The sequence below is a fragment of the Numida meleagris genome, chromosome 5 (assembly GCF_002078875.1).
Source record: "Numida meleagris isolate 19003 breed g44 Domestic line chromosome 5, NumMel1.0, whole genome shotgun sequence".
NCBI classification, from domain to species: Eukaryota; Metazoa; Chordata; class Aves; order Galliformes; family Numididae; genus Numida; species Numida meleagris.
In genome coordinates this window covers 60,642,703-60,670,068 of record NC_034413.1, presented here as the reverse complement: position 1 = coordinate 60,670,068, position 27,366 = coordinate 60,642,703, and the positions used below count along the sequence as shown (strand labels likewise).

The window sequence follows — 27,366 nt, the reverse complement described above, 5'->3', positions numbered from 1 at the left end:
CCTCCTTATTGCTGTGAGCAGCAGCAACCAGTAACTGTGTTAAGAAAAAGATTACTGAGCCCTGTCATCAGCCTAGATTTATTATGCTGAAGACCTGGGAGCTTCAGACAATGGCTCACAACCCATAAAACATGCCAATCACAAGAAGACAATCTGAGAATTCTTTTTTACAGGATTTTTCAGTCAGCGTCAGGCCTTTCTCCACTCCAAGCCCATTAAATGTCTTGCTTTCCTCCCCTATAATTTGTCAGATTTAAACAAACATCATTTTCTAAAAAATGTGTCACATTGTATTCTGAGGCTGCCAGAGCAAAACATTCCCCGAAAAAGTTCTCCCTTTCATTTTTGGCCCAAACAATTCACTGAATATAGGTAGGCTCTCAAATAATTTCCTTCCACAAAAACGTATTTTTCAGTGAACTAACTATTCCTCAAAAGACATTTTCCCCTTTGCTGATGGTGTCTGCCATTTTATTCTTTGATGTGACAAGTAATAAAATACAACAAACTAAGAACAAAACACTCCTTTACTTAACCACTACACAAGCAGCTCCACTCCCAAACTCTTTTTCATGTTAGACACAATCTTCTCTGGCTTTCAGAGACCTGAAGTTTCTCCAGAAAGAGGAAATGACTTGCCTGTAGCCACACCGAGTCAGTGGCAAAGCAAAAGAGATCTCTTGCATTGCAACTCTCTGCTTGAACAACAAGACACCTTTGAGAGGAAGAGATTTATTTCTACAGTTTCCTGATTTGCAACAGAAGTACCACCACGGGGGTTAAAGTGAGGAAACACCAGAGCCATGTCTAAAAGCACCAGTTACAACTGGCACTGTGTGAGATGTCAGTCCCACACCTCGTGAGAGTTAAGTCTTGATGCAGAGGACCTGCAGTCTGCACACACAAGTGAAGGATGCAATGGGAAGCGTCAGCCCCTTTTGAATGTTGACAGAGGCAGTGAAAGAGCATGCACAGCATTCATTCCGTATTCCCACAGCAGCAGACCCCTAATTTCTATTGACTAGGAAACCACACTTCATTTGTGCATATCTCCCAATTCTCCCCAGCTACTGCTGAGACTTCCTTTAATGCATCTCTCTGTGCACTCTGCCTCCTTCCATGCAGACTGGAAGCAATATGGGCAAGGGTATGTGGAAGAAATTTCTTTTTGATCCATCAGATAAATGCCATAGAAGGATCTAGAGTCTGACCACGAGGGGAAATGGACACAGTACATCTTGCCTATTTCTAATGCCTCCAGCTGTGGGAAATCTCATCACGAGTGGTCAGTCTTTTTTCCCAGAAGCCCAATGCCAGTCAGTGGTCAGCAGTGACTGAATGTTATGCCCCCAACTGAGTGAGGAGCCTGAATTCAGACAGATGGCAAGTGGAAATCTCACCAGACTCTGTGGGCATGTCAGCCCAGACAGGCACATGCTCACCAAGCTCCGGCCTGCCTGGCACAAACCAATTCCTACCTGGAAATGTGGCTGAGCTGGCATAGAGCTCACGCTCAGAGTAATGCTGAGCTCCAACTTCAGCCCCCACAATGTGCAGATGATGGCAGCAGTGCATGAGCACAGCATACACACCTCTGTCTTCATCCAACCAAAGCACCTTCCATCTGGCTTTTTGCGACTGTGCTGCACAGATATATAACTTACAGATGACCTTCTGTGCTGTGTCATGCTGATGGTATTTGGCAGCACTGTTAAATTGGGCCCTGAGATGCTTAATGAGCTTGTTGCCTTGTTGGGTTTGTTGGTTCAATGCACAGGGACAGCTTTTCCCCCTTCCCTTCCACCTCTCCTTAGTCATAGTGGATAAAAAGCTATTATCATTATTTCTCTAGACTCCAACGAGAAACACAAATAAGATTTGTATGTTTTCTTTCCTGTTTTCTCATTATTAGCATTCTGCTGGATGGCCCAACCCAAGGAGCTGCAAGGACATGCAGCACCACGCAACATGAAAGCTCAGCACATACGTGCTCGGTGCTCCACCGGCACCGTATTTTCCAGCAGCCAGCAAGCATAATGTATCACATAGGTTCCTCTGCCCCTGAACTGCTTGAGAAACACAAGTCTATAAAGGATAAAAGCCCCAGTTATGGAGAGGGGGAAAATGGAGGAGGGAAAGAAATCCACAACGTACTGAGTGCTTTTCTGGCTGTCCGCCTGACTTGTGACAGCAGCTGGGCACAAGGAGGGCTTCTCGGGGAGAAGGGACGAGGAGCAGCCTGCTGCTGAGCCCCCATTTCTGCTGGGCTCTCCCCAGACCCATACTTCTCCCACACAGTCCTAGGGCGGGTGTTCCCAGGCTGCGCCCGGAGCTCCCCTCGGCAAGTGTTGGTCGCTCCCCAGCACCGCGTTCTGCCCCTCCGCACAGCCCAGAAGATGGCGCCGGGCCCTCAGCCATCGCCGCCCTCAGCCATGGCCGCCCGCCACGGCGCGGAGGGGGCACCTGCGGGGCACTGAGGTAAAACACGACGGAGGAAACCTCCTTCTCCCCGGGGCAGCGTTTAAATAAAACAGCTCCTCGCCGTGCCCGCGGGGTAACAGGAGCCATGCTTCTCCTTTTAATTTTACATAAAACCGTGCTGGTTGGCACTTGGGGAGCGCTCCCTCAGCCCCCGCCAGCTGTTATGACAGCCTTTAGCTGGCAGGGTTAAACCATGGCCCGAAGAGATGAGGATGTTTGCCAGCTATGGAACGAGTTTTCTGGCAGCAGATGGAGTGGTTGAGGGAAGCTGCATTAATACAGCCTGCAAATGCTGAGGGCAGGACCTGGGACCGGGCGAATTTATCTTTGTATCTGGCTGCAAAGGAGCAACCACCTCTCCATGGAGCTTCCCTCAGTCCTCACCACCTTGAAATTGCCACTGACTGATTGCCAAACAGAAACAGTGCAAAGTGGGATTCCTGGTTAGCCGAAACCAGCCGGTGCTTTCAGGCTGTGACAGGAACTCTGTCAAGGAAAGCTTAGCTTGACAGCTGGGATTAGGCACTTGCAACAGACCTCAGGAAACAGAGGAGAAGACATCTACTCAGAAACAATAGAAATGCAGCATGAAAGTTTTTTTCTACATGACTGATTCTTCAGAAATGTTTTTCTTTCACAGCTGCTCTTGGGAGGGAGATCCATGGGACTCATGGCAGTCTCTGGTGTAGGTGAGGGAAGGAGATGGTTCCCTTCAGCAGCTGTTATCTCTATCTCCCATGCAGAGAGGTATGCATAGAAATCAACAGCAAAACCTGGTTTTTCAGCAGCATCACAAGTACACCTGAAATACTGAAAGCGCTTCTACAAAGGGGAATCAGAGAAGAGATCCTAAACACCAGCATTCTTCAAAGACAACAAAGCTGGGCAACTGCTCCATCTGGCACCCGGCCTAACTGCAAGGCCTTATCCCTGCAGGAGGAGCAAAGCAGGGGAAGTTCCTTGAGTAGAAGCTGAGGAGAAGAATAGTAAAGCTCACAGGCATGGCGGTGTGGGACCCTACAGGGAACAGAGCCCACCGAACACAGGGCTTATGCAGCTGCCTTCTGGCTGTTTGTACAACTATTGTCAGAGCTCCCTCAGGAGAAATGCCATGTCTGGGAGCTCCATTCACTCCACTCAAAAAAGCTCCACTCTTATTTCTCTTTCTTCTCTTCTCTTCTCTCTCTCTCTTTTTTTAATCCTTACTAGTAACATACTTCAACTCCTGTATGCCTAGTAGCCAGCATCCTGATTAAAGGAAATGACAGCACCTTCTTTCCTAGGCAAACATTAAGAAATCCATTAGTAAAAGGTCATGGTCTGGACTGCTCTGTGGAATAAACTTGGAAAGCCCTCTGAGCTCCGTCAGTCCTAATCGATACCAAAAGCAGCTCTCATGGTGCTGGTTCATATCTCAAGCCTTTCCACTCTCAGTCCAGGGTCATGGAAAAAAACTGTCTGCCTTCCTTGGCAATTGCCAAACTGGGGTTGCACAAGTGAAAAAACATGCAGCATGCGAAAATAACAGATGTTAGACTAGTACATCTTGACTAGAATATTGTAGGGATGCACCCCAAACCAATTTGCTTCAGATTTCCTTTGAGCAAGAGTCTGGGGAATCAAAACATTCTTGAATGCAGCACCATCTTCTGTCACGTACACCAATTCCCAGTGCCTGTTTTAAAGATGCACAAAAGTTCTGTATGTGCTTCACCAGCATTCAAATCTGGCTCTCTGGGGAAAGACAAACTCTTGGGAAAAAGTGTGTATCTGCAGGAAAAAGGTTTGCCCAGAGAGGATACAAACTGTTCAACTGGATCAAATTGGTTGAACTTGTTGGGATGCCAAGTTTAGGCTTCTGGAAGCCTGCAAGCACATGAAGTGCAAATATTTTCACTAGATGGAGTGACTTGTAATTTCAGCTTAAACAAAACAAAATGCCTGTTATACTGAGGCTCAGTGAGGTCCATCTGTTCTGCAGGGTATGGGAAGTCGAGAGCTGAGTGTGGTAACACAGCCAGCAGAAACAGTGACCTTGTCAGTGAGGTACTGTCCTGTTGGCAATTGTGCCAAAGTGAAGTGCAGGAAGAGCAACCAAACCACACTACTCATGAGGAATAAGCTGGGAAAGGGGACTGCATACATCTCTGTGCATGTAGAAATGACTCTTCAGTGCCCTGAAGAATGCCACTGGGATATTTGTACATTCAAGTTCTCATTTTGGTCACTTTGAGGTGAGTTAGAATTTTGCAATTAATTTAAATAATGGTCAGAATTTACAATTCATGTTATTACCCTGAGGCATTTAAAGCCATTGTAAATGGAAAAAAATGAAAAATTATCAGCCATTTCTCCTTTGCACTAAACAACTGGCCTTTGCCGAACAATTACTGCGTAACAGTTTTGTTCATTCTTTTGAAGTCAAGACCAGAATCTACTGCACCAAATGCTCTTTCTTCAGAGCTGTCTGTATCTCAGCATGCACACAAAAGAGAGTTAACAGCAGGCCTTGCAAGCACATGGTTTTATCTTAACACAGCTAGCACATTATCAGCTAATTTCTGGGAATTCAAAGCAGCCAGGTCTCAGGCCCCACTCACACATGTTGCAGGTGATAAGAAGCCACGCTTTCATATTCATGCTTGTTTGCCAGTGTGACTGAACAGGTAAGCTGTTTTACTGCTAAAGAGATCCTGACAGCCTTAAGCTTGCATCTCTGAAGAGTTACTTTGTCCTTGTTGTAACTAACAAATGGCCATCACGCTGTAGTCTGGGGTAAGCAGAATTATGGCTGGAGACAAACCCTGTGCTATCTATACATGGCCTCGCTATTAAATTCTTGATTGTATCATATCTGGAAAGCCTCCGAAGACATTTGAGAAAACAGTGTTCTAACTTACAGTTGTTTTGTTGTTTAAGATCTAGAAATGCTGAAAGTGGGACCAAGCTTCTAGTCGGAAAAATCTCTCTCTGCTAATCTCTAGAGATATCATTAACTCTAGTTACAGCTTTACAAATCGGATTACAAAATACGATGAAATGGTGCCTTTGACAAATTCATCAGGACACACCTTATCAATACAAAGACACTATTTGAAACAGCTTCTAATTAATCATTTTGTGCCAGAGATAAATTGTCTCCGCCTGAAAAGATTCAGTTCATCTATGCCAGATATAACAGTAGCAACAATATATCCCAGCTTTGCTTTGTATTGTAGATGGGCTGATTTTGTGATGACTCCCTGTCAACTCAGGCCAGATACACCATTTAGGCAGAGTGGCCCAGGATCAGAGTTCAGACATTTCTGCACCAGTAGCCTGTTTCAACACCACCTGGAGCTTCAGCACAGCCAGGCTCATTTGCTTCAGGACAAAATAGGAGCAATATTTGCCTGCTGCTGGGGTGGGTTAGTCAGCACAGCCTCGCCTAATCCCGCTCACCCACCCTTGGTTTGTGACTCAAACGTTTGCATTTTGTGTTTTCTCTTTCCTCCTGAACTGGTAATGCTGGAGGACCACGCAGCTGGGTAGTTTATGCCCTGACAGGACTGTGAGCTCGGATGTGTGACTAACTCAGGCCTTAAGGGAAAAGGACTACCCACTATGACTCCCCCAGCTTGGCTCTCTTCTGAGATGCTCTTTCTTTATGTTTTGAAAGTGGCACCTTCAGAAACACAAGGCTTTATTCCTTTTTTGTCAGAAGGGGCACGGCAATGGTTTAAAATACTATTGCATCAAATGGACCAGAAGGTGTCAGGGAGACTGTATAGTGGCTTTCCAGTACCTAAGGAAGGCCTGTGAGAAAGATGGAGAGGGACGTTTATCAGGCAGTGTGGTCACAGGACAGGAAGCAGTGGGTTTAAAGTGAAAGGGGAGATTTAGAGTAGATGAAAGGAATAAATTATTCACCATAAGGGGGATGAAGCATTGGCACAGGTTGCCCAGAGAAGCTGTGACTGCCCATCCCTGGAGATATTCAAGGCCAAATTGGGTGGAGCTTTGGGCAGCCATGTCTAGAGGAAGGTGACCTTGCCCATGGTAGAGGGTTGGAACTAGGTGGTCTTTGAGATCACTTCCAGCTTCGGGGTAGCGTTGATCCTTTGGCCAGTGAAGATTGTTCTGGCAGTAAGATGGCAACTCTTCAACGCAAAGGTGAATGAAAGGAATTTCAGTGCTCTGCCCCATGCAGCCGGGCTAAGGAGGTCTCTGGGTATATTATCACCTCCCCATATAATTAACACAAACCTAAATACTCTCTCCCATGAAAAGACAAGAGGAAAGTATGTGCTACTTCTGCTGCCCATAGTGAGGAACTCGCTGTTATTTCGGGGCATCTCTGTGCTCTGCCTGCAGCAGCTGCTTCCTTAGGTGGTTGGTGTTTCAAGTCAGGAACAGCTAGGGATTGTCCAGACTCCCTGAGTTTGAAGCTATATGTGTTTAAGTTCCAGTGCTGCACATGGCTGAGAATGGAGCACAAGAGGAAAGGTGTTGAAAGAAACCATGGGCAATGTCCATGATTTGTGCAGCATTCACCTCCCTTAGGAGCTTAAGGTGGGGGAGAAGCCTGTGAAACGAGGTGGCCTAATTCACTGGAACAGTGGTATATTCCAGTCTGGGAGGGTTGTAGCAGCACAGGGTGTTACACTGTGTGTTTCTGTCACATGAGCAGGGTCAGGCAGCAAGGATTCCTACTGCTGAGCAATTAGAATCATAGAATCATAGAATTAGGTAGGTTGGAAAAGACCTACAAGATCATCCAGTCCAACCATCCACCTACCACCAATAACCCCACTAAACCATGTCTCTCAACACTGTATCTAAATGTTTCTTGAACACAATTATTCAGCCTTGTGCAGTCACCTCACCTTATTGTGGGATGACCAAATATTTCCTTCCCACCGAGCACTCTGCCACTATCCCTGTAAACTGGAAAGCTGTGAGAGGTGCCGAGGCAAGCACACTTGAAATTACAGTTTTCATTTAGCTTGGAAAACAAATTTACCATTGGTACTGCCCCTCCTCCTTGTCAAAGAAGTACAAGGTGAAGAAAACCCAGCTGTGAGGAAGGCTCTGGCAGCTGAGCATCTATACCCTACAGGAGGTCTCTGTGTGGTGTGAGCTGATGATAAGACCGGGAAAGTTCACAAGCTGCTGTAGCAGCAGGGAAACGTCTGCGTCTCTGCACTTCCAACAACAAGCATACCTGTATGGGGGTTGCTCTTCAGGTTCCAGGAAGCATAAGATCACCAGCACCAGCAAACACATCTGATGGACTGATTGCCAGCCTCCTTTTGCAGAGATGATCCCATTTAACAGCAGCTGAAGTTACCCAACCATGACTGTTCTGCAGCATAGCACAGACAACCTCACGTGTATTTTTGTTAGATTTAGAGAGATTTATGCAGCATAAGCACTTCTAGTTTCCAGAACAGAGGTCATTTGGATCAAAGGCTCTGATGTAACACAGTAGCTTCTTTGGCTCACTCAGCTCAGAGTCTCTCTACAGTATTATAAATACAGCTAAGACATTATTAAAACGTTAACAAGTTTCTCTCTTGGGGACTTCAATTATCACCTGTGAGTAGCTGTTGTTTCATCACCAGGAGGGAGTCAAATGGAAAGTACAGTAGCAAGGATGGGTTCTCAGCTTTTAGCAGTCATTTTGTTTTACAAATTAACAGGGATAAAAAGTCCCCACTAAGCTCTGTACACTCCTTCCAGATGGTACTTTCTAAAATACACTCATTGCAGCAAGAACTTCTTAAATAGATTAACGGTCTTGCATCCTCAGCTAAACATAGCCACAGCCACTGATCATCAGTATCCTTGAGAAATACCGTATCTGGGTGAAGGTTACTAAGCAAAGTCTGGCTGTATTTGTAAGGGGGAAAGTAGCTCAAGCATGTGAGGAAAGCATGTAGCTGTTAGTTTACATGAAGTTTTCCCCACCTACATTCAGGTCATGTTTGATAAACATTTTTCTTATGACCATTACTTATTTAGAAAAAAAAAGTATTTATGAAATGTTAACTGTTTCCATTGGTAATTTTTGCACACGGCAAAAAGGGGGAAAAAAGAAAAAGGGGGGGTTATCATGCAGAACAGAAGTGGGAGTTGTTCCACCCTGTGATGGGAGAGGACCACAAGCATACAAACCTTTCCAGAAGAGTTGCTTTAGGACTGCTAATTCCCAGATCATTTGTAGTTAGTCTGACCCTAATGCTCTGACATGCGTCACCTTGTGCAGTGCTGCTCTTGTGCCTATCCATTGTTCTGATGAGAACTACTCAGAACAGCTTTTTGCCATGGGGGTAGGTGTATCCATGTGTAGAGGTGTCGGTGTTACTGTGAAGCAACGTGATACCCAGCCTGGCTTTGCCTGTGTCACAGTCTACAGTCTAGTAAGTGAATCACCTGTCTCTATTCTCTCATTATTCCAGCAGAACCACAAGCTGGCACAAAAACTCTTAATTTGAAGGGGAAATCTCAGTCAGACACTGGCCTTTAAAATGGCCTTAGCGTTAATGAACATTGGGCAGTGATGGATTTTATAACATTAATGTGAATATTTGGATCAAACCTCTGGTAAAAGCTGTTTTTTCATGCATTGTCAGCGTGTAGCAAGTCAGGTGTAACAAGGAAATCAGTTAAAAGGTGATTTGGCATTTCAGGCTGCAACATCTCCTGCATCTCTATGAGAACTGTGTATGAGGATGTCCATGAGTATTTACTGCAAAAGCTGTGGCAATTAAAAGGTGCAGGAAAATGGGGGGGGGGGGGGGGAGGCTGCAGAGTTTACTGGAAACTCAATACATCAAGGATTCAAGGATCTCAGAAAAGGTACGTCCAAGGAGGTGAGCTCAAGCTTAATTCTGCTGGTTGCAAAGAGGAAACCATTGTGCAACTGTTTTGCAAGAGCATGGAAACTGGTAGAACAAGATACACAGCATGTAGAAGTGAAACTAAAGAGATTAAAGAACAGTTTATGTTGTTGCTGGATCTTAATTACCTTTTTAAGACACTCTGCTTTTTAAACTTTAAACAACAGCATGGAGAAGACCTCATCTCCCATAGGGAGACAATAATCCCCTGTTGTGTGTATGCACACTTATGAGAACAAGGCAGGTATGAATTTTCAGGAGACAAACCAAGCTGAACAGAAAAGATAGCATATGGAAGATGAGAGATGGAAAACAGGTTCTGTAACAAGGGCCCCTGTTTAAAGCAAGTCAGGAGAGGTCTCCGTGGCTAACTCACCAGATATGTGTTGTACAGCAACAAAGCCTTCTCTGTTGAATGAAAGGCTCCTTCATCTTCGCCTCTACCTCCATTCCTTCTTTACCATAGCAGAAGGATTTGCTTTTCAGAGAAGGAAAAATCTGAGAACACACTAATTTCTTCTATGGATTCATAAAACCACAGAAACGACTACAACCCAAGTCTTTGCTGTTCCCAGCAGGCCAGACCCTTCACTACAGCAGATGTAGCATAGTTTCTTACGAAAATCCTGTATAAAGTTGGCATACCTTCTTAGGAGCTGAATAGTTCTTCCTGCTGACACAAACTCCGAGCGCTGATTCTGACATTCAGGAGCTTTTCTCCAACACCAGAACATGCAAACTGCGAAGTAAAAGTCACAGTAACATTCTTTCAGGGCTTTCCCCCAATTCAGCCCATTCCTGTGCACAGGAATGATAGTGATAGTGAATTACAGTGATAGCTGGTAAGCAGAGAGCTGCTGCCTGCAAATACCCAAGTCACTGTGCATTATACTTATGCAGGGGGGAACCAAGATCGCTTGGGACAAAACTGCTAACCAGTTAGCAAACAGGTGACATTGTTACTGCAAATTCATTTAGCTGGGCAGAATAATAGCTGAAGATTTGTGAAGACATAGATCTTTCTGTCCTCCCTTCCACGTTTCAGACTTGGTTGGGTATGGATGACTGCCCCCTTATCTAGTTTGAAGTCTAAACTGTGGAAGAACTGATTATTTTGCACTTCTCCTCATTTCAGTACATCTTCCCTTCCTTTTCTCATTTCCCCCATCTCCTCCAAAAAAGCAGGGATGTAAATTTTAAGAAATTGCAGAAACCCTTGTTCAAAACTCTCTTCTTCACTCTTAATTTTAAATCACTTCAAAAAGCTGGTTTGAACCCCAAATCCTGCCAGACCATCCCCAGGTCCTTACAAAGTTAGCTGAATGACCTCTAAAAATGGCAAGGGGAGGAATTCACACATAGGCAAGCATTCAACGTTGGAACCACTGTAAGCCATGTCGATCTCATTCCTTCTCTTGACTTCATTTCTGCCCATCCTAGGTATCTTCATCTCTGTGTTTAAGAAGGACGTTCTCAGAAATATTTGTATAGAAATTGCAAAGAAAATCAAAAGTGTTGACCAGAAATGATGCAATGATTCTGCGGCCCCACATCTTGAGAACCTAAGCAAACTACTATCTGAGACGATCTCTTCGTCAGAAACCACTCATGAAAGACCCAACAAATCATTCTTCTTAGAAATACGGTTGCTCCTTTCTCAAAATGATTCACTGTCTGTTAGCACAGGAGTGACTTATTCAAGCCATTTATTCTGAAAAAGCATTATCTTCCATTTCCCTCTAAAATACTTATGTAATAAGGTTGATTATGTCACGTGCCTTGACATTAAATTGAACAATATTCATTGTGCTCCAGTCAACATTGATCTAAAGATTTTGATAGAGTTAACTGGAGTAGTCCCTGCTTGGACATCAAAATAATTTTCAGAGATCATGCAGAAAACAAGATTATTGCTTACCATGCAGCTGCATGGACATTATACAGAGCCTGATCTTTATGAGAACTTCCTAAAGGCACGTTACAGCACTGTGGGCAAGGATCTCAAGAGAGAATTACAGATAGATGTAAAACCACCAGTAAGTGGCAATCTCAGTGTTAGTTGTGGAATAGAGCAGTGTCAAGGCTGTCCTAAAGAGATCACCTTAGCCTGTCCCACTGCCCCAAGGCAGGGTTCATGAAAAACAATAGAAGGACAGAGATCTTAAGAAAACTGGAAGCTGTCAGGCAAGATAGCTGCAATTAGCAAGTATATATTATCACTGTATCAGAACTGAACCACAGCTGAATACTGTGACCAGAAGAGGTAGTTACTGGAAAAGCTGTGCACATATCAGGAGCCATGAGGAGAGGAAGGCTCAGGTGAGCTGTTTCCACAGTAGCCTTTAATGCTGCGGGAGCCATAAGACTGATCAATTTCACTTTCCCATTGCATTCAGCAGACATTTTTCATTTATCAGTGTGAGTGATATGCAGATGTTCCTCAAATCCCATAAACAGTAGCTTAGTTATGTACCAATAACAACTGTACTTATTCTTCAGATATATATACTATTTAGAGTTATGTGTGCACATGCATGCTTTGTATCTCTGGATGTAAAGACAAAACTGCCAAAAGCAAGGAAATGGAACCATATGTATTTCAGAAGACTCTTCTCAAAGAGGCACTCAGAGGTTGTAGGAATAGTGGTCATAGAAACCTGTTGCAGATAATGATTTCACTCATTGCTAGTTAACACAACAGGAATAAAAATGATTTGAAAGGAAAGGAAAACAATTTTCAAGTCAGGGCCTAGAGAAAAAAAAAATCCAGGACCAAAAAAGCCCTCATCTGTTTTCCTTTTGCTAGAATACCTCCCTTATTCATGCTTCTAGATGCAACCACTTTCTCACTTCTGTCATTTGATAACAAACTCAAGGAAGAGGTGCAGGTAGCTCTGCCTGCTCAGGAAGGCATGCAAAGCGTGGCACAGAGGAGCAAATGCCCCAAGCAGGTCACAGATGAGACCCAAGCCAATCTCCTCTGTAGAACAAAAGCTCCAGACAAGCTCTTTAGGTTGCTTGCCAGTGCCTGACACTTACATAGAGAAGGGGTGTGAGATTGCATGCATTTGGACTGCATCCAGCATATAGCACCCTTTTCTTCATTTGAGGTCTGTTATCTTTCTCCCCTTATCTCAATAGGAACTCTATTCCAGAATCTTATTTCCTGCACTGATATTTAAAGGGAGCGTTTCAGGAATTATCACAACTGTGCATTTGACAGAATACACCCATTTAAGTCACATATTTATACTGGGGAGTGACTGACTCGCCTCTAACCACTTTGTGCTAAGTGATGTACAAAAGCTAAGCAAGGGCTCTTCCCATTCTAGAAAGCTTCTAACCCAAAGATCGAAACCTAAAGATAGCACAGGCTTAGTTACAGACCTGAGACTCAAAAACTTGGAAAGCTGCTTTACCTGCAGAGCTATATTTAAGCACCTGTATATACATGAATCCAATTATACATCAGACACAGGTAGGCTGCACTTGCAGTGGGTTTTTTTTGTTTGTTTTCCTCTAAAGGATGAATGGTTATAATTTAGAAATATAAACACACATGATTTAGATCCTAGCGCAGTCAGTGCTGCCATACAGCTACTCAAGCCCATAAATCATGCATTTAGGGTATATAAAAAAAAAATATTAGCATTGGCCTGAAGGAAGTCTTTGATGCAAACTATTAGGGATGTGGGGAAGCCAAAGAGGACACTTCACTTCAGGACACTGCTTTATAACAATTACAGATTTGCAGTAACAGCTCAGGTCTTCCCCTTATCATAGCAAACCTCACTAGCAGCAGGTGCCGAGAACAAAATAGTCTGCTAAAGTTCCAGTAGCAAGTTATGGTCCATCAGAGAACTCAATACCCTTGAAAAAGTCTTTATTTGCATTGCATCCCATCTTAAAATTGCTCATTAGCCTTTTCTTCTCAAAGATCTGTTTAACCCTGGTCATTAACTTGAGGTTTTTTTTACTTTTAGAATAAGCAGAAGAATGTTTTGCATCTTACGATACCATCTTCAGAAAGCTGAAACACTAGAAAGCTGTTATCTGGTGTAGATCGTAGCCAAGTGCCATAGTTTGGGGGCAGGGAGCTAAGCAAATACCTTCCCTTCTCTAGTACACTATGGCTTAGCAATTGCATCTGGATGCAATCTGTTACATACCTGTCATTGGCCTTGCTGTAAACTTAGAGCTAGCTCTTCATGAGGGTTGTCTCAACACATGAGAAAGCAACAAACGCCCAAGTCTCGCATACTGGGTGGGGATTGCATATTATTTACAAAGAAAAAGAAAGCAGGAAAATTGTATGACCCTTTCAATTGCATGACTACTGTAAGTAGAAGGTGGAATCCTTAACCAGGACAAACAGACAATAAAATGATAAATATTGCTTTATTAAATTACTTTTATACTCCTACAAAGAAAATTTTTGATTTCCATTACAGAATTAAATGAAGAAAATTCCTTGCTGTCTCCACAGTTATCTAAATTTAGATACAAAAAGGCTGTAAAAAGACCGGCCTATTCAAATTACATAAAAAAGGCAGAGAATAGACAAGTTCCCTCAGGAATCTTGAGGCTCAGGATATAAAGTCCTATAATACAATGAAATTAGGAATTCAGCAATGTGTTGAACAATTGTAAACTGTAACTGCATGAGTGGACCACATTATTCAGCAGTTTCCTTGAAGGTATAAACTGAACTGAACAAAAAGTGTAGCTGACACAGCAGACCTCATTTAGTCACTCTCCCTTTTATACCCTCCAAGTTAAAGCTGTGAGATCAGCATCCAACATTTAAATGATAGGAAGGAAACTTGCCTCCATAAATATCAGAAATTTCTCCATCCTATAACTATTTATATAAAGTAACTAGCTGTTACAAATCTGTTACAAATCATTTTCAAGTAAAACAGGTGGCTGAGGCAAAATAATTAAAATCAGATCATACACATTTTACTGTAAATACAGTAATTTGAAAGGTAAACACATAACCATAGCACTGACAATATATCAATGCTGCTGTGTTATGGACTCAATGTGTCAGTAGAAAATTAGGATGCCTTTATTATTAAAATCAAGGACATTCATTCCAGTCTCTGGTAATCTAATCTTAGTGCAAAACAGATGCTAAGACATATTTAGCAAAAAAAAAAAGGTGATACATTTAAGGCCAAAGATTTGTTCAGTCATCACTATCGCTTCCAGATTCACTCAGCTGCAAGTCATTTCCTAAAAGAGAGAGAGTCATCATGTTAGTCATTTTCAAGGAAATATTTTTCTTCTTTCAGGATTTTCCCCTTTCCCAATTTAAGGCTTACAACCCACTTGATATTAGTTTCTACATGAACATAGAAGCCAACTCTTCTGTGACAGAACCGCAGAGATCACATTTCTGCGATTTAAAAATCTTAGCAGGAGAGCCATTAGCTTATTAGTCACAAAAGCATTTACTATTACAAGATCACAACAGCTGACACCTAACTATCATTGCCACCCTCATCTTCATGCTTCATAAAAGGGAAAACTGCTAGCAAATGCAGTTTTGTGAAAAACAAGTTGTAGGGTTTTTTCTTCTTTTCAATAAACATTTGAATGCACTCAGCTGTGCTTGAAAACAAAGCCATGTCTCAATCAGGAGCAGTTCTTTGATGTACCTTTTAAAGATGTATCAGTGACCTACTATTTCAAACAGGTTTTGGAACAAGTGAACAAACAAAACATCAAAAGCAATTTCACACAGCACTTTAATTTGGAAGCTATATATGTATTTCAAAATGGGAAATTAAGAACAGAGACTACATTGTGCTTGCAATGAATGTCCGTAAGATTATGGGATAGGAGGGAAGGAATCTTTAAGGACCAGAGAAAACTAACAAATACAGGAGTATGTTATAAAGAATCTATACCATATCAGCAGCACCCCATTTTTTTTTAATTAAGAATTTCTTCCAGCTAGTATGATCTTCTTCACATCTCTTGCCAAACAGCCATTAAAAAATTAAAAATGCATCTCTCACATTGTTCAGAAACTAAAAAGCACATAAAATTACTGAAACTCAGTACACACAGTATTTTCACATGTTCTTTCACCCTTCAGAGATCACTTTTGCAGATGGATAAGAGTAACATCAACAGGGTAAAACCAGCAAGACACTCAGATCGTATGTTTTGTTACCAGGCATATCATTTCTGCTAGAACACTAAAGTCTTTAACATGGCTGCAAGTAGCCTTCCTTTGTTTTCCACTATGTCATCACTAATCCTTAGAAAGCGTGGTACATGATTCTCTGCAACAAAGCAGAAAATACTGTTTATACAAGACAAGAATAGTGAAGATGAATCTTTCCAACAATCTTTAAAGTACTATTGTAGTAATTTTTTCCCCCAATTCTAAAGAGAACATCTACAGCCATATCATTTATGATGTTTAGAAAAAGCAATTTTGAAAGAAAAAAGTAATTTCTCAGAAGTTATTCTGGACAATATATTAGCCTGAGAAACAATATTTCAAGGCAGAGAATAGCATTAGCAAATTAAACTCAAGCATTTATCACTCAAAGGAAAACAATCAAAGAGTTCTTGGAAATTCTAATCCTATTATGCACTACCTACTTTGAGAGATGGCTGCTGTAAGAACAAGAAGATAACCTTCCAAGTAATGATTCTGAAGCCTTCAGAAGTTATTTCAACACAGTTAATAGAAATTACACAAAATGAATAAACCCAGCCAGAAATACCAACGCTTGTGAAAACCAGCAGATGGGAAAAGCAAGGACTCCAAGTTCCAGAGTCAGAAATAATATATTTGGATTTATTTCAAGGAAAACTTTCCGGCCCATTTTTCTAATTCTACCTCTAAAAAAAAGCGAACACCTTCAGAAAGATGGCAAAACAGCAGAGACTAGAGGTAGTAGTTTTTGGACAGGCTTGGTGCAAGAACAGAAGCTTCATTTAATCAGGACTCTGAAGAAGCATCTACACTCAACTGTACTTTGCATATAGTAATAAAGCGGGGGAGAAAATGGGAATTCAGTCTTCCACAGTGCCAATGCTTAGTGCTAATGTTAAGGCACAAAATAGATTACCCTGCAAACTACGACGTTTCCTGAACTTTCAAATCTGTGGCTATAATACACTTGAGTTCATGCAAGAAGTTATTTGGGACAGGGAAACTCAAAAGAGTGATCAGTGTTTCACAGATCTTAGTTGGTACACCAACACCAAACAAATACAATGGAAAAGTATTTCATAACTAGCTGCTGTACCAGCACCAACAAGAATCAAGAGAACTGAAGTTGTGTTGAAAGTTGTGTACATGAGACACTACCCCAGTATAGTCAGTGTACTGATTTCTCCTAGGAAATTAGACTTCATTTAGCATAATTTTTGTTTACAAGTAAACATAAAGCAACATATGTTCAAATATTTGTAAAGAGATTAACTAGCATCACCATTTACAAGCTTTGTTATAAGGCAAGTTGTGAGCTTAGATCAGCTTCTGAAGGGAGAAAGAAGCAGGATTTCAGGGGTGGGCCTTGCTGCTGAGGGTAAGAGGCAGCTCTGAGCCCTGGATTCCTGAGAAGGAAGGGAAATTATTTATATCTGACAGAAGTATTTTGTTACCATGCTCCTGTGTCTTCCAAGTTCCACAAAACCTCAACTGTATGATGTATACACCTAAGATGAAACCTCTCTCTAACCCTTTCCCCAAACTTCTGCCTGGACATACAGCAAGCCAAAGGAAAACTTCACTAATAACCCAGTCTGGCCTTGATCCTGCAGAGGTGCACAAAGCTAGTCACGCACATACGTGGTCAAACCTCAAAACAGGATTAGACAAGCAAACTGTTTGTTTGTGCTGACATTTGTTGCTTCAGTGTTTTATTTTTGAAAAACATTTGAGATGGAAGAAATGACTGTACAGGACCCCAGCAGAGAAATCCTGTCATTCAAGCTAGAACCATGTGCTATCCATTTAGTGTTTCCAAGTCTCACTGTTATTTAGCCTCTCTTGAGAGATTTCCTCACCAAGGGAGGTGGGGAAAACATTCTCCTTCAAAATGACTTTTTAAATCTTTGTCTAGTTGAAGTGTATTTAAAATGTCAACAGTACTCAAGTTAGGTATAGAATAAGCAGTAAATAGAACGGGGCTCCTCACAGAATTGGGCTGGAAAGGAGTTTAAAGATCATGCAGTTCCAATCCCTCTGCAGTGGGCATGGTTGCCACCCACCAGATCATATTGCCCAAATCCCCATCCAGCCTGGCCTCAAATACCTCCAGGGATAGAACATCCAAAGCTTCCCTGGGCAACCTGTTCAGCCTAGAAAAGAGCAGACTGAGGGGACACCTCATCACAGCCTACAGCTTCCTCATGAGTGGGAGAGGAAGGGCAGGCACTGATCTCTTTCTCATGAGCAGCAATAGAACCCAAGGGAACAGCATGAAGTGGCAACAGGGGACATTCAGGTTAGATATCAGGAAAAGTTCTTCACCACGAGGGTGTTCAGACACTGCAGCAGTCTCCCCAGGGAAGCAGTCATGGCACTGGACTTGACAGAGTTCAAGAAGCACCTGGGCAGCACTCTCAGACATACGGCCTGATTTTTGTGTGGTCTTATCTGAAACCAGAAGTTGGCATCTATAAGGATCATTTAGTCCTAAATCAGGATATTCTAACATGATTCTAATGTCCTCAAGTACTTGTCCTCAGGGCTGCTTTCAATCCATTCTCCACCTAGCCTGTGTTTGTGCTTGGGGTTATACTGATCAACATGCAGAACCTTGCAGAACTTCGTGAGGTTTGCACGAGCCCACCACACAAGCCTGTCAAGCTCATTCTGGATGGCATCCCTTCTCTTCAGGGTGTTGAGTGCACCACATGGCTTGGCATCATGGACAGACTTGCTGAGGGTGCACTCGATCCCACTGACCGTGACACTGACAAATACATTAAACAGCATCAGTCTCAATATCAGCCCCTGAGGAATATCACTTGTCACTGGTCTCCACTTGAACATAGAGCTGCTGGCCACAACTCTTTGACTGTAACCATCCAGCCAATTCCTCATCTCCAAGAAAGCCTTCTGTCAAAGCCAGGTGTCTCCAATTTAGAATTAAGCTAAATAGCTATGCAAGCTAGTTAAGCCCAAGGCTTGATGCTACAAACAGAAGGTTTCACCTGTCTACATAGATCTCAAGAACTAAGCCATCAACTTCCTCTGTGATGGCTTTGATGTTGTCAAGTTTCAAGCAGCATTTTCTCGCTACGACTGTTGGAACTAGTAGAGTTGGCCACCTGTACTCTTAAGTTATTTCTCAGTGGAAGTTTTCCCAGCTGGGATTCTGTCACAGGAGGAAGAGCTTCATCTCATTTTCATAGCAGCTTTAAATAAAGCACGAAGAACAGTTAAATCTCATTTGTGAATAAGGGTTGAAGTAAATGGCACATTTTGAAGTCACACAAATTACAAACATGAAGACATTGTTCTCTACACTGACAGTAAAATGAAGACAGCATTTAGTTCTTGGCACATGAAGTCACAAGACTCTTCCATCTGATCTTATCTCTGATAACACAGTACGTAATTAACCACAGACATTTAAGTATTTAAATACTTGCTACAAAAGAAACAACACTGAAAAACAACCAACCACCAAACCTGTTCATGTTATCTATTAAGTGCTGAAATAAAAGTATACCTGCCAGAGTCTAAAATTTCAATATAACCGGTTTACATATGAATGATATGCCTTAAAGATCTCAGGCAGTAGAGTAGAGTTTTACAGGAATCTCTTCATATTGTGAGCCTGTGGTTAAACACTTAATTAAAAACATACTCGTTTTCAAACAGCTGAATACTTACAATGTCTACATCTGAATACTCCTGCTTACTTAGGTAGCAAACTTGAAACTACACCTAGTGATTTTTTTCCTCTTCTGTCCAAGCTCTCCTTTTTGGACTATACTCAGCAACATATTCCCAAGCTGTGCAGCAACCACTTCTTGAACATAGCAGCAGCTACTTTTGAAACTACATTTTTAGTTGGTTGAATTGGTGGAATAAGATAGTATCACCTGAAAATAAGCAACCGCCTTCCTTCTATGCAAAAGAGTTTTGCCATGCTGTCCAGTTGGAACAGTGCCATGAATAATAGTAACTGAAGTAGCTAAGAATATACCATCTTTTCTGTAATTCACAGTATCGTTTGGTGTGGTATCTTTCCCATAGTTCTAGCCAAGAAATGATAGGTTTTGGGAGTACCCTGTAAGTTCAAGTATTTTCATTACAAAATTACTGTTCTGCAGTCTCAATGTATATAACTGGGAGGAAGCCAAGACAGCTTAGAACTGCACCAGCTTTGATTTAGTATCTCTTGGGACCAAAAGCCTTCTAGCCTACTGTCTAATTCAGACCTCGGCTGAACAATCAAACCTTAGCATTGCTTCCCACAGTTTTAATTAAAACAGAGACATACTTAAACAATATGGTTTCCTTTCAGAATCTTGATGTCTGGAATTGCGTACTAAGAAAAGAACAGTCTTTGTACTTACGTAGTGTATTCATCATATGACCACTGTTCTCCTGGGATCTGTTATGACTGGCATCTTTGTCAGGCACAGCCTGATGTGGTATGGCAGACATAGTAGGCTGTGGCTGCAGATATGGCATTGACATAGGAAGAGAGGGCCTTGCTTCTTCATCTTCAGAGTCACTGGAACTATTTTCACTACTTGATGAAGAGGATGAAGAACTTTTGGAGTCAGATGAACTGTCAGAACTACTCAGCTGATCCATGATGCTGGCTTCTGCTTTTAGTTCTGGAAACAATGATTTGTTTCTCAGTTAGCATTATCATAGTTGATGTATAAGAAGGACAAAGAAAATGATCCAAAAAAATCAGGTATGTGAATCAATACATTACTGCAACTTGGGAGGAAAAAAAAAATCAGGAACACTCAGAACAAAGAAAAGGATACAAGCAAACATCTAGTTTGTCATGTGGTTCTCTTCTCCCAAAGCTTGGGCAATTTTTCCCCTTTCAAGTCAAGCGTTAGAACAAGGGTAACTGTGAACCCAAATGCTAACCCCACATTCCACAGGGTAGCGCATCCCGCATAGCCTTTAATTTCTGCAACTAGCAAGTCTTCTGTATTTTCCCTAGCTCTCTAAAGACTCCTTTCCCTGATTAAAAACTGCAGTTAGAATCACATAAGTAAGTTAGCAGCAAGATGTCAGTAACTGCACCCAAAATACCTTCCCACAGCTCAGCATTGCCATCAACACACACGGATGTGACATTTTGATCAAAATTAAGCTAAGCATACAAAACATCCAAAGGAACCATCTGCAGTTTCACATTAGGATCATTTCACCAAATCCTTGTTCTCTTTACAGACTTGGCAAAAAAGCTAGAGCAACAAGAGGGAGACAAGAAATACGTGAAGTTAACACGCAAGTCTTGTATTCTTGGCAAAATAACTCACCTGAATATAACAATATTTAGAATGGTATGACGGGATAGGTTGTGTTGCACAGTTTGTATTTTTGATATGTAATAGCTAAAGTTCAGCGCAGGGGACGTATGGTAATTATGCAAAATAGGGGTGCTGCTGAAGTGAGAAGTCTGAAACAGACTACTGAACCACACTGGATGGAGATCTTATACATCAACTTGAGGAGTAATTCGGAGGGCAGAAGTTTATCATCACACAAGGTTGTAACTATCCAGCCATTTGCTATGATGGTCTTACAAACACTTAGAGTATGTCAGGAACAGCTTTGATATAGTAGACACGAAAGGCATGTAGGAAGGGAGCTCATCTTACTTCAAATACATCAAATATGGATGAACATGTTGAAGATGAAAGCGATCAAGAAGAAAGATTGTTCAGGACTTAATCAAATCAAGAAGGGAGAACAAAAGAATAAGCTTATACACAAATTTCCACGAATGCTTCCAATTCTGCATTTTCAAAGGTCAGTCTAAAGGAAAAGGTGTTTAGGCCAGTCAGCCTTATCAAAGGCCAGTCTAAAGTAAGAAAGGCACTCAGGAAAACTGGCAGTTCCTGCAATAGCCTGGCTATGACTACAAGGACAAACTAACTCAACGCCAAGGAAGAACAGAAAGTACAGTAAAAGACCACGTTGGCTGACTCAAACATAAGGAAAAAAAGAGGTAAAGAAATTGGAAGCATCTTGCAGCAAAGGGCAAGTATGCACAACATCAGCACAGAAAAGAAGCCAGAAAAGCTAAGGCAAAAATTAGAATGTAGCTAGCAGAAAGATCAAGAATATACTTCAAAATAATTCTAGAGAAGAAAGGCTAAAGGAACAATGAACTGATCTACCACCCATCTGAGGCTGTAAGCTAATCAGTGTGTAGCACTCAAGCCCTATGCACTTAACATCTCTTCCACCCTGCTCTCACCCATGACTACTAAGAATTTAAGCTAACAGTACCAAAAACTGATGTATGAGAACTTTGCCTTTAATTGTGAAACAGTTGAATTTCATTAAAAAATTAATTATTTTCAGACAAAGAAAGAAGGGCTATGCATATACTGGAGGAGACATGTAATCTTCCACCTGTCCCAGAAAATGAAGACAGTAACAAGTTCAAAGTAGAGTACTTAAACAGGAATAGTCAGTTACACAAGCACAGGATGAAGAATGATTAAGCAGGCAACACTTCAGAAGAGCCTGTTACAGTGGATCACTAAACACAGTTCTACTGTATCGTGCTGCAGCAGAAGTGACAAGCATTACATTGAGATGAGATACTATCTGGTCTTTGCATATGACAACAGTGCCAGTAAGCCAGCCTTCTTGCTCAGAGCAGCAAGGCTAAAACCTCAGCTGAAACAGTAAGTGGTTTTCGGAATCACACTTCAGGAAACTTTTGAACTAGTTGGAAGATAGCTAGAGGAGAGTGACAATGAATTAGTGATCTAGAAAACTTAACTTCTAATGAAAGACTGAACCAGCTGGCATCATTTTGGATAAAGAATGGGAAAGGCAGAGCACTGAGTACATTAAGGGCTACTTAAAAGCAGTGGAGTAATCTATCCTATACTTACACAACGAATATAAATGATAAGGAAAACAAAAACCCTGGAATAAACTGCCAGGGAGAACTCAGAATCCATCACCAGAGAGCTTGAAGAACACAGTAAAAAAATCACCAGAAACCCAACTTTAGGACAGAAGGATGGAGTAGATGACCTTTAAGAGGTCCCTTCCAGCCCTGTTTCTCAATTACCCTGCATTCTTCAGTACTATTCAAAATTGGACTGGCAGTACAAAAGAGTTTGATGTATTTTGGCATCCACTTTGGTGTCTTGCAATATGTTCAACACTCCCACTCCCCCAAAACAACAGAACCAAGAAAAAGCATTATTTCATTTGACACACTCAAGTTCTCCTTCATCTTTGCAACTCTAGCTCTATTCTAGTACTGTTCTCCAGTATAAAAAGTTCTGGTCAGAGTTTAATCCCCAAATAAAAACATCTTTATAGTGACACACATGTAAAACCCATTTGAAGGAATTCAGAACATCTTTGGAGATAGACATCAATTCTGACTGAAACTGTCACCTGTCAGTATTTCTGTAGCAAGCAATCACCACCTGCCATTTTCCCTGCCCTCCAAAAGCTAATAAGGCCTGCTACTACACAAAATACATGTCTCACTAAATCAGTGTCTCAACAACACAGCACATAGCACTGTTCAAGAGGTTATTTGTGCAGGCACTTGCTTCCCCCTCCCCCCCCCCACTTGAATGTCATCTTTCACAAGTCTCATCTGGGATTTCAAAAAATTGAGTTGTAACCTATATGTTTGCTGAACACAGAGAAACAAAATAAGAAGCTGTGTCAAAATGGGAACAACTATGCTGGTTTCAGTACCACAATACAATCTACTTTCTGCTTGATTAAAGAAGCAGTAGGAGAAAAAAACAAAAATCAGTAAAAACAGTATCACCTGTGGCATTAAGCCTAATGATCCACTTGATTTTTAAGGTTAAGTTTCAAACACTGCTTTGCTGCCACTTGAACCGAAGTATGAGGGCTAAGTGCTTTACACAATTAGCATCTGGAGTGAATCTCAGACTGAAAAACACTCTGCTCTTGAAAACTGCTAGTGTTAAGAGCAAAGTTCCTAAAACTGATGTAGCAGTGGAGTTTACCTCGTTCAATATCATCCATAGGAGAAGATGGAAACATCTTGTCTTTTGGTGGGGAATTTTTAATGTTGTTTGGAGTCTTAGTCGAGTTTCGGATTTGCTGCTGTTGCTGTTCTATACGAGACTGGACCTTACTGCTTCCTTCAGCTCTGTTTAAAAACAAAAACAAACTGTCATTACTCTAGAAGACAGGATATAAGGAAAAAAGCAGGAACATGGGCGATGCTGTATATCAAGTTACAGAATTATTTGCTATACCTTCCTAAAAAGCAGTTATATTTATAGGTACATTAATTTTATTGGCATATAACCAAATATGGATTTATTTTTTAAATACAGTGCCAGTAACTTTTGAATTCTTTGGTAGCTGATTTGTTATAATACCTGGCTACCCAGGATCACTCACTAATAACTGCTGCAAGCAAGTTCTGAAAATTCACCGGTAGAAAAATAAATCACAAACTTGGTATGGGAAAAAACAAGTCACTGCTACTACTGAAACCAGACCAAAAAAAAAAAAACCTCTGTTCTATTTTCTCATTTAGAAGTCAGAAGACATTATGCAAACTAACAAAGAGATTTTTCTCTCCTCTGTATTCATTAGATAATAGTTACCATCTCTTAACAGCATGCCACTTTTTTTTTAAAAGAAAACAGAGGAAAAACAGCTTTCCCATGTCTTCTGCTGGTCAGCACTCAAAAGGTACAATGCAAAGCCAGGCTTTCCACTCTTTTGAAGGATCTCAGGGACTTTCTAAATACAATGTTTTGATAAAAATAGTAATGGGCAGAAGGGTATATCAATTTCTACTTAGTAACAAATCGATTTTCTTAATGAGTAGAAGACAGCTGTTCCTCTCGTAAATCACCCACCTGATTTTCTTCACAGTGATGTTGCTACTGAGTTTCTCCAGGCGACATTCTCCAGTGTCGTGATTGATAATTAAGATACATTCCTTTAGGTAAGGCTTCTTGGAGCCCTTGAACACTGTCACTGGTGGAGTTGAGCCCTGGCAAATCAGAAGAGTCCAACAACTGTTACTATGTAGTACTTTTTCTTCTTATAAAAAGAAAACAATCCATCACAGTGACAACAAATTCATTACAAGCAATCATTCATTACAAGCTTTGAGAAATGCTATTGGTTATTTCAAATTAGACTCATCTTAAACATGACTCAAAGCAGCTGGTGACCAACTGGAAGGGGATTTCATCTTTAGCATTTAATCAGTTTCAAACTTATTTCCAGCTCACAGCATACTTACTGTAGGACTCCTTTTACCAAAAAGGATTTCAGTTAACCAATAAGCAGGGCAGTAAAGCATGGCAGGTAGTAAATTTTCCCTTTCCAGTCTTTCCTGCTTTAGAACTGTGCTACAGCAGTAAATACCAAGGGGAAACCTGCACTGCCAACATCCACATAAAGCTTTTCAGCATACGCAACACTTCAGGGTCATCCTACAACTTATTTCCAATTCAGTGAATACACTTAAAGCCACAGCACAGCTGTTTAACCTTTAGGTCCTCTGCAATTTTACACAATAGAGCAATTGTTTTTAAACTCTAAAAATTACACAGGCAGCTCTGAAACAGCATTAAAACTTTGTATCCTCCTATATTCACCATATTCTTGCGACAATAAGCCATAAGATATCATTATGGGGTGATCAAGGCAAGGCTGGTCAGGACACCAGGCAGCCTAATCTAGTGGTTGGTGACCCCCCAGCAAGGGGGTGGAACTGGATGGGCTTTAAGTCCTTTCCAACCCAAAACATTCTGTGGTTCTATGACAGCAAAATATACCATCCCACATGCTGCCACTCTTCAGCCAACCAGCTCACCTCAATATTTGGCAGTGTTATTGTCACCTGTTCACCTTTGCCAACTTCAAGGTCTCCTTCACAAGCGGTATCAATAGACGCAGGCTTAAAGTCATCTAAAAATAAAAACAAACTGGATTATTTGCGGGCTTTTCAGGAGTCTTCTAACCCTAGACATGCTCTGAATATCGTTTCAGTTGGAGACTGTTATACTATAGCATTTTTTTTGCTGGTGTTATCACCTGCCATTCCCCTGATCAGACCACTCTGTAAATCAGCAGAATCAAGAGTCAGGATTGTTTTCTCCATATTTGGCATAAACATGAACACCTTTCAGATAAAAGGTACGATACGATACGGGGGCTCTGGGAAGCCTGGTCTAGCAGTTGGCAACCCTGCACACAGCAGGGAGGTTGAAACTACATGATCACTACGTTCCTTTTCAACCCAGACCCTTCCATGAAAATGTGGAAAGCACTGATACTAAAGGAGAGGAGATTGGATGAGATGTGTTATACTTCAAAGGAAAAAAACTTCAGTTAAATACTTTCAGAAAAGCAATAAGCAGTTCTTGAAAGTGCCTGGGAGGTGATTGTCCCTTTCTGCTTGCCTCTCATGAGGCCCCACCTGGAGCCCCGCGTTCAGCTCTGAGGCTCCCAGCACAAGGGCGCAGACCTGTTGGAGCAGGTCCGGGAGGGGGCTATTAGAAGTTAGGGGGAATTCTTTACTCGCTGCCGCAGCGCACGTGGGTTTGAGCCCAGGACCCCAGGCACAGAGCGCTGCTGGGGAGCAGCCCCACCGCAGGGAGCCCAGGAAGCACTCCCTGCCCGCAGCTCAGTGCTGCAGAGCCCCCTCAGTGCTTATAGGGACAAGCATAGCAGAGTTCCAGAGCTTCTCGTCAGGACTCAGGGGAGATATTTGCTTTAAACTACGCCCAGTGGGCGGTTCAGACTTTAGAAAACCGAGCTACTGATTTCAGTGCCCATAAGCCGACTTCTGAGCTTCGCTGGTAGCCAGCAGCTGCGCTCCCCTTTACTCATTTGTTAACAAAATCTTCAGGTGTCAGAGCGATCTCCGTGCGTGCAGCGGCGATGAGTGCGCCAGTTCTTATGTCTCATTCGTTGGAAAGGAAGGGAGATTTCAAAACAGATTTCAGAACAAATCATCAAGTTACCGCAGTCAGCGAAAAGCGGGAAGGGTGGGAAGCACCCGGCGTGGTTTCAGAAGGAGGGCACGTCGCAGCGGCAGCGCTGCTACCCGCGCGTGGCACTTCGCTCCCGGCGTGCGGCCCCACGGGGAACGCGTGAGCGAACGGGGCAGCGCTACGAGCCGCGAGGGGCCGGCAGCACGCCGTGCCCGAGCCATCATCCCCAGGGCAGCCGTCTCCTAGCTACCCCGGGACCGCGAGCACACAGCTTTCCAGGCAGCGGTTATGTACTCAAGGAGGGGACGCGACGAACGCCTCCCGTAACCTTTGAAAACGAAGCGCGAGAGGGCAGAGCTCGAGACCTGCGCGCAGGGACTGCCCCGGCTGCAGGCAGAGCCGCCCGGGTAGGGCCCTACCCCCTCCAAGCCTGGGACGGGGACGCCCCGGGCCGCGTGAGCCCCGCTGGGTCCGGCCCCGCGCCCAGCCGGAGCCCGGCACCTGGCACCTGCCGCCCCCCGCCCCACCGCGCCCACCCCAAGCTCACAGCGCACGGTATGGAAGGCGCAGCGCGGCTGCTTCTCGAAGGTCTCGCCCAGCTGCAGCACCCGCTCCTTGGGTTCGAAGAGCGGCGGGGCCATCCCGTTCATGGCGGCTCGCACCGCACGCCTCACACCATGGCCCGCCCGAGCGGCCCCCGCCGCTACCGCTGCCACCGCACATCCCTCACGCCGCGGGGGCGGGGCCGGGGCGCCGCGCCGGACACGCCCGCTCAGCGCTGCTGCCGGGGGCCACGCCCCCTTACCTCCAGGCCACGCCCCCCGCCGCCGTGCCGCTGGGGCCG

The 27,366-nt window shown here is 42.8% G+C and overlaps 1 protein-coding gene across 1 annotated transcript; it reads right to left on the bottom strand.

Annotated features, from left to right (window-relative positions):
- On the bottom strand, nucleotides 13,742-27,284 carry EAF2 (ELL associated factor 2). Its single transcript, XM_021398494.1, has 6 exons — nucleotides 27,070-27,284; nucleotides 25,400-25,494; nucleotides 24,432-24,568; nucleotides 23,562-23,707; nucleotides 19,926-20,192; nucleotides 13,742-14,600 (listed from the first exon to the last, which is right to left on the bottom strand). Exons 1-6 carry the CDS (start codon nucleotides 27,170-27,172, stop codon nucleotides 14,554-14,556), a joined length of 795 nt encoding a protein of 264 aa, XP_021254169.1. The 5' UTR covers nucleotides 27,173-27,284; the 3' UTR covers nucleotides 13,742-14,553.